Below are 8,261 nucleotides of genomic sequence, written 5' to 3'. Positions count from 1 at the left end.
AGTATGCCCACAAGAAAATGAAAACTTGCGGAAGCATCGCAGGCACACTGAGAAAATCAGCGTTCACAAGAAAAACATGAATTACACATCATTTTTACAAGAAAGAATACAATTAAAACAAAAAAAAACACAAGAAGTCAATGCTAGTGCAAAGTGATCAAAGTGGTCACGGTGTTGTGATTACATTGTACTAGTTGTACAAAAACTGAATGCTTAAAGGGAAGTAATCCTTGAGGCTTCTGTACCTCCTGCTCCATGGTATCTGAGAGAAGACGGCATGCCGGGGGTCGGCAACCTGCGGCTCCCGAGCCATTTGTGGCTCTTTCACCTCTGTGCTGCGGCTCCCTGTGGCTTTGGGAAATAATTGGTCAGTATTTAATTAAAATGTATTTTATGTTAGTTTGTTAGCTTTTGAAATGTAATTATGGTGATCTTGTACAACCTAAGTGTAGCGACACATTTCCTGCCACATCCGAAACGGCTCACAATTAGCCAGCATTCCGGCTAAGGGAGATAGCCTACGGGGGTTTGTGAGTACGCGTCTTTTGCAGCATCTGCGTCCATGGGGGCTGGGTTGAGGGAGGCTTAAAAGCAAGGCTGTTTAGTTCGAATAAAGCTATCTTTGACTGCAGTTTACTGACACCGCTACAACGTGTTTTTATCGCTGGCTGTCCAGACGGAAGGTGCTGAAACGCTTTGTCGCGTGTCTGGAAGAAGTGAAAACTTTCCTGGGCAGCAAAGGGCTCACCTTTCCTGAGCTGGAACAGCCAGAGTGGCTGGAAAAGCTACACTTCATGGTAGACATGACAGCGCACCTGAACACGCTGAACACAGCTCTTCAGGGGAAAGGACGTACAGCCCTGCACATGTTGGAGGATGTTTTGGCATTCGAGCGCAAGTTGACAGTGCTTGCCAGAGATTTACAGAAAGGCACTTTGTCTCACTTCCCCAATTTGTGAGAGTTCAAACAAGGTCACGACATGATAATTTCGGAGTATTTACATTCTGCAATCATCGCAATGCAAACATCGTTTGGGAAACGCTTCTGTGAGTTCAGAGAGGAAAAAAAACACATTATCCTTCCCGGTCACTCCCTTAAGCATCGATCCTTCCCTACTGAATACGACTGCATTGGCAGGTGTGAGTCAACCTGATCTTGAGATGGAACTGGCCGACATAGCCGACAAAGACATATGGGTGTCCAAGTTTAGACGCTTGACAGCAGACCTTGAAGATGTTGCCCGTCAGAAGGCCGTTCTTGCTCAGAAACACAAATGGAGTGATATTGAAAACCTCACAGATGACAGCTTGCGATCCTGTGTAAAGATGAAGGTGACATCATACAGCCCTGATGTGCAGACGCTGTGCGCTGAGGTCCAGGAGCAGAAATCCCATTAACCAAGTATGATAAATATTTTAATTGCCTATTATTTTACTTATATTCATATTTTTTCATTGTTCAGTGAAATAGTCCTTTCATTTTTCAGGATGACAGCTGGCTGACGTTATTTTTGGTTTGCTGCTGGCGGAAAATTTAAGTTCGGCGTTTTTCATAAATACAAGAAGGACTCAAATAGACATTGAATATTTTACTTAAAAGTAACTTTCAACCCAATGTCTTTTTTTCGGAGTTCAAAATGTTTTTGTTGCATGCAGAAATGTAATTTCATTTTCTCTGCAGGAGTTCATCAATTTCATAAATGCAACACATTATAGTTCGTTTATACATAGCATAAAGGCAAAAAAAACGTTGTATGCAGTGTTATTTCATTTTAAATGTCAAACGGGTTTTGCGGCTCCCAGTGTTTTCTTTTCTGTGGGAAACGGGTCCAAGTGGCTCTTTCAGTGGTAAAGGTTGCTGACCCCTGACCCAGACGGTAGGGATCTTTGATGACAGTTTCCCACCGCTGCCTGTAAGGAGTTTGTACGTTCTCCTCATGACTGCCCAGGTTTCCTCCCACAGTCCAAAGAAGCACTGGTTGATAGGCTATTTGGTCATTGTAAACTGTTCCATGATTAGGCAAGGATAAACGGGATTGCTGGTACCCTGGCTCGAAAGGTCCATTCCACGCTGTGCCTCAATGCTAATAGTGGGGTGGGATGTGACTGTGATGTGTTGGGCAGAGTTCCCTAATCTCTATAGCTTCATATACTGCTGCGTATTTGAATTGCCATAGCAGACCAGGATGCAACAAGTCAGAATGTTTTTATCAATCGATGACACGGGCATTAGGACCCAGTGGAGGAGAAAACACCGAGTATCTTGGAGCTCTCTGGAATGGTGACGACGGGCGACATCAGGAACTCCTATACACCATTTTTATTATAACTAGATCCTAAACTGAATCGAAGCGGTAAATTATTCTCTTGCGTTTGCAAAGCCTAATCTCTTGATCTATAAACAGTTACGATTGCTTGCGTTTGGACGCGTGTCTGTGCACAGTGTGTTACAAATTAAAGCGAGAATCACGCCCCAGGAACACTCCCCAAACCATTTACCTTCACCTGCTCCTGAACGGAGTCAGCCTGGTTCATGCCTGCGTGTACGGAGAAGGTCTGGCTGCAGGATGGTGGTGTGGACGGCAGACTTTCCTCGGTCAATCCGGACGGTCTGGGTCTTTACCTCTCCTTCCTGTTGCTTCTCCAGACCGCGGGGCTGGATCGCGCAGAAAACAGCGTCACGGAGATCGACAGAAAACGCAGACACCCAGTCCACGGGGGAGGGTTAATGAATAGCAAGCTCCCACAAACATTAACTTAAAAACTGCAGACCGGAAATCTGAAATAAAAATCAATAAAACGCTGAAGACACACTCAGTGTATGTGGAGAGAGAAACTCTTATCATCTCGGGCCATCGTACATAGTAACTGGTCCTTCACTGAGCCTGATCCATCATGGCTGATTTATTGTCGCACTTAACCCCATTCTCCTGCCTTCCTCCCATAACCTTTGATGCCCTGACTAATTCAGAATTTATCAACATCTGCTTTAAATATATCCAAAGGCTTGGTCTCCACAGCTGTCTGTGGCAATGAATTCCACAGCATAAAAGTGTGCCTCCAGCCCGAACCGTCGACAGTGCTTCTCCCTATAGATGCTGCCTGGCCTGCTGCGTTCCACCAGCATTTTGTGTGTGTTGCTTGAATTTCCAGCATCTGCAGATTTCCTCGTGTTTGCCCCCTCATATTAGCTATTTGCGCTCTGGAAAAGAAATCTCTGACTATCTGCCCAATTTATGCCTCTCTACCATCTTGTACACCTCACATCAAGTCATGTGTTATCTTCCTTCACTTCAAAGAGAAAAGCCTAGCTGACTCAGCCTAACCTCCTAAGACATGGTCAATCCAGACAGCATCCTGTTAAATCCTCTCTGCACCCCCACGAAAGCTTCCACATCCATCCTACAGTGAGGCAATCAGCACTGAACACAATACTCCAAGTGTGGTCTTTTATTTAGAAGGAACACATTTCTATGATTCAAGATTGTTAAATGTCATTTACAGTGTGCAAGTGTAAAGTAGAATTACTCCAGATCTCATGCAGCACAAAATAAATCACAAAAATAAAAAAAATACATGACTAAATTAACACAATAAATATAAACACATAAGATAGTTTATGCACTTGCCCCCATGGCTTCATGTGACCTTGATGGGTGGGATGGGGGGAAGGGGTGCCAAGCAGGTGCTACATGTGCCCAAGGGTGACCTGCAGGCTAGCGGAGGGAAGGAGTGTCTTATACCTCATTTGCAGAGACATACCTCCACCCCACCTCCTCAGTACACTGATTGACTGTACGTCCATAAAGTGGCACTAGGCACAGAAATCCACAGCAATGTGGTAAATACATATAACCTCAAATCTCCACTGACACACTATCTGATTCATCAGGTATCTCCACGTTTGGGCATCTGGTTCATCGGGTGGTGCCTGTTGCTCTCTCTTCCCACTCATTGCTTCCCTCTCTCCACTCCTGAAGTGGCGTCACAGGTGGACAGGGAGGCGAAGAAGGCTGTTGGAATGCTGGCCAGGGCACTGGGTATAGGAGTTGGGATGCTATAGTAGAACATAGAAAAGTACAGTGCAGTATTGACAAATTCAAGTTTATTGTCATCTGACTGTGCATCTATACAACCAAATGAAACCGTGGTGCACCCAGAAAACATACATATATCACGAATGTGATAGCTAGTGTAGCTTTCTCTGTGTTTTTTTTATTACGTAGTTCAGTCTAGTTTTTTGTACTGTGTCATGTAACACCATGGTCCTGAAAAACGTTGTCTCATTTTTACTATGCACTATACCAGCAGTCAGGGTTGAAATGACAATAAAAGTTGACTTGACTTGACTTGAAATAGTGCATCAAACAAAATATTACTACAAAATAGTTACTAATATATCATTGAAAGGTCATGTAGTTCACTGAACAGGTAAACAGTAAACAGCTCGCTGTCCTAGTGGAGACCTCGGTGGTTGCAGATATTTTTTAGTCTTACATCCTGAGGGAAGAAGCTGTTACCCAGTCTGGCAGTCCTAGTGCTGATGTTTCTGTACTTCCTTCCTGACAGTAGTCAGACAAAGAGATTGTGGGATGGGTGGTAGGGATACTCAGCTATGCTTCTATGCCCTCTGTATACAACACTCCCAGTAAATGTCACAAATGGGAGGGGGAAGAGGGAGTACGCTAAACATAGAAACATAGAAAACCTACAGCACAATACAGGCCCTTCGACCCACAAAGTTGTGCCGAACATGTCCCTACCTTAGAAGTTACTCGGCTTACCCATAGCCCTCTATTTTTCTAAGCTCCAGGTACCTATCCAAAAGTCTCTTAAAAGACCCTATCGTATCCGCCTCCACCACCGTCACCGACAGCCCATTCCACACACTCACCACTCTCTGAGTAAAATACCTACCCTTGACATCTCCTCTGTCTCTACTCTGCAGCATCTTAAACCTGTGTCCTCTTGTGGCAACCATTTCAGCCCTGGGGAAAAGCCTCTGACTATACACATGATCAATGCCTCTCATCATTTCATACACCTCTGTCAGGTCACCTCTCATCCTCTGTTGCTCCAAGGAGAAAAGGCCGAGTTCACTCAACCTCAATGCTGATCTATAATTCCAAGGATTACCCTAATACCTTTCTTGAGTACAGGAATAACATTGCCAACCTCTGCAACTACTATGTTCCAATTCTACAAGATGTTGGTGAAGCTACGTTTGAGAATCAGAAACAGGTTTATTATCAGTGACATATGTCATGAAATCTGTTGAGAACAATGCAAGACATAACACATTTCTATAGATTACAATAAGAAAAAAAATAAACAGTACAAAAGAGGAACAGTGAGGTAGCATTCATGAATTCAATGTCCATTCAGAAAACTGATGGCAGAGGGGAAGATGCTGTTCCTAAAACACTGAGTGTAGGTCTTCAAAGTCCAAAGTACACTTATTATCAAAGTATGTATGCAGGATACAACCCTGAGATTCATTTTCCAAAAACTAGTCACAAAACAAAGAAACATCGGGGAACCCACTCAAAGAAAACATCAAACACCCAATGTGCAAAAAGTTACAAAGGGCAGAAAACGAGCAAACATCAGAATATAAAATGTCAAAGCACAGAGTCATTGAAACAGTCCAGCAATGTTCAGTTTAACTTAGCACTGTATTGTTCATTAACTGCTGGTCACAGAGCCAGTCCATCCTGATCAAAATCGCACAAAATAGCAGGGAAAAAAGGAGAACCCAGAAACACATAAAACATGAACTACAGAGTCCAATCCACAAACCGCGCCAATTAAACCTTGTCCAAGACCCAAGGCTCTGGCACTATCTTCCAGAAGCAGTGAGCGAGAGGGAGAGAGAAACCAGACAAACGCAAGCAGACAGCGCTGAACACACGCTCACCTTCTACTCTCGTCTTTGTTGATCTTCAGGCTCCTGTAATGAGAAGAGGACTTGTCCTGGATGGCAAGGGTCCTTACTGTTGGATGCTGCCTTCATGAGGCACCATCTGCCACCTTTTGAAGGTGTTGATGGTGGGGAGGCAAGTACTCCATGGAGCTGGCTGAATTTGCAACCCTCTGCAGCTTTTTCCAATCCTGCGCAGTGGCCCCTCCAAACCAGACCATGTTGCAACCAGTCAGAATGCTCTCCATGGCACATCTGTAAAAATTTGCATGAGTCTTTGTGGTCAACCTGTTGCTGAAAAATGCCATTTAGTTGCAAAGAATGCAGAAAAGACTTACGAGGATGTTGTCTGGACTCAAGGGTGTGTGCTGTGGAGAGAGCTGAGTAGGCGGGGACATTTTTCAGTGGAGTGTAAGAGAATGAGGAATGTGATGCATAAAATCAAAAGGAACATTTTAGCCCTCTGTAGGGCAGAGTTTGGCCACGTCAGTATCAGCATCCAGTTTCCATGACCGGGGAGAAAGTTCTTGGGAAATTGATAGGCCTGGAGGTAGATAAATCACCTCGACCAGATGGTCTACGTCCCAGGGTTCTAAAAGAAGTGGCTGAGGATATTGTGGAAGTATTAGTAATGATTTTGGAAGAATCAATAGATTCTTGCATAGTTCCAGAGGACTGGAAAATAGCAAATGTCACTCCACTCTTCAAGGAGGGAGAGAGGCAGAAGAAAGGAAATCATAGGCCAGTTAGCCTGACCCCAGTGGTTGGAAATATTTTGAAGTTGATTGTTAAGGATATGGTTTTGGGATCCTTAGAGGCACATGATAAAATAGGCTGCAGTCAGCATGGCTTCCTTAAAGGAAAGTCTTGTCTGACTAATCTGTTGGAATTCTTTGAAGAAATAGCAAGCAGAATAGAGAAAGGTGAATTGATGGATGTTGTGTACTTGGATTTCCAGAAGGCCTTTGACAAGGTGCCACACTGTGGTGAACTACATACACCTGTCTGGACACGTCCCCCGCTGGCTCCTCCCACAGACCCTGGTATAAAGGTGATTGGAGGCACAGACCCTTCCTCAGTCTCCAGAATGTTGTGTGGTGGTCACTTGCTGCTTGTGCTTTCTTCCAGCCAATAAAAGCCTACCTTAACCCTCGTCTCAGAGTTATTGATGGTGCATCACACACATGAGGCTGTTATGAGTCTTTGGTACTCCAGAAAAAGTACTAGCATGGATAAAGCAGTAGCTGATTGGTAGGAGGCAAAGAGTGGGAATAAAGGGATCATTTTCTGGTTGGTTGCCAGTAACTAGCAGCGTTCCACAGGAGTCTGTGCTGGAACCGTATCTTTGTACGTTATATGTCAATAATTTGGATGAAGAAATTAATGGCTTTGTGGCCAAGTTTGCGAACAATACAAAGATAGATGAATGGGCAGGTAATGTTGAGGAAGCAGAGGGGCTGTAGAAGGACTTGGACAGAGTAGAAGAATTTGCAAAGACGTGGCAGATGGAAAACAGTGTTGGGAAGCGTATGGCCATGCACTTTGGTAGAAGAAATAAAAGCATAGACTATTTTCTAAATCCAGCAAAAAAATTAAAAATCCAAGGTTAATTTGCAGGTTGATTCAGTGGTGAGGAAGCAACTCCAATGTTATCATTCATTTCAAGAGGACTAGAATATAAAAGCGAGGATGTAATGTTGAGGCTTTATAAGATGCTGGTAAAGCCTCGCTTGGTGTATTGTGAGCAGTTTTTAAGAAAGGATGTGCTGACATCAGGGAGAGTTCACAGGAGGTTCATGAGAATGACTCCAGGAATAAAAGGGTTACCATATGAGGAGCAATTGATGGCTCCAGGCCTGTGCTTACTAGAGTTCAGAAGAATGAAGGGGTGATCTCATTGAAACCTACCAAACGTTGAAGGGCCTTGATAAAATGGATGGTAGGGGAGTCCAGGACCAAAGGGCACAACCTCAGAACAGAAGGACATTCATTTAGAACGGAGGTGAGGAGGAATTTCTTTAGCCAGAAGAAATTGTCGTCCCAGTCGGCTGTGGAGCCCAAGCCAGGGAGTATATTTAAGGCAGAAATTGATAGATTCTTGATTAGTCACAGCATGAAGAGTTACAAGGAGGAGGCAAGAGATTGGAGCTGAGAGGGAAATGAATCAGCCATGATGCAATGGATGAGTAGACCTGATGGGCCAAATGGCCTAATTCTTCTGCTATAACTTATGGCCTTATGATCTTATGTGAGTGAAGTTATCCACACCAGTTCAGAGGCCTGGTTGTAGAGTAATGACTGTTCCTAAATCTGTTGGTTTGGGACCTAAGGCTCTTATATC

The 8,261-nt window shown here is 44.0% G+C and overlaps 1 protein-coding gene and 1 long non-coding RNA gene across 3 annotated transcripts in view; one reads left to right on the top strand and one right to left on the bottom strand.

Annotated features, from left to right (window-relative positions):
* The window catches only part of zgc:153372 (uncharacterized protein LOC767695 homolog), a 34,118-nt gene extending 31,410 nt beyond the window's left edge, over positions 1-2,708 (bottom strand). The window contains exon 1 of one of the 2 annotated variants that reach the window (XM_059968980.1): positions 2,500-2,708. In XM_059968980.1, coding sequence (XP_059824963.1) covers positions 2,500-2,535 — 36 coding nt within the window. In that variant the 5' untranslated portion in view covers positions 2,536-2,708. The remainder of the gene's footprint in view (positions 1-2,499) is intronic. The other variant, XM_059968979.1, reaches the window with a different exon arrangement.
* Positions 1-7,040, top strand: part of LOC132393561 (uncharacterized) — a 43,325-nt gene extending 36,285 nt beyond the window's left edge. Inside the window, exon 3 of the long non-coding RNA XR_009511936.1 lies at positions 6,879-7,040. This is a non-coding gene — a long non-coding RNA (uncharacterized LOC132393561). The remainder of the gene's footprint in view (positions 1-6,878) is intronic.
* The last annotated feature ends 1,221 nt before the right edge of the window (positions 7,041-8,261 follow it).

The sequence above is a fragment of the Hypanus sabinus genome, chromosome 4 (genome assembly GCF_030144855.1).
Source record: "Hypanus sabinus isolate sHypSab1 chromosome 4, sHypSab1.hap1, whole genome shotgun sequence".
Lineage (NCBI taxonomy): Eukaryota > Metazoa > Chordata > Chondrichthyes > Myliobatiformes > Dasyatidae > Hypanus > Hypanus sabinus.
The sequence above is the reverse complement of the archived record's forward strand: the minus strand, read 5'-3'. Positions and strand labels throughout refer to the sequence as shown.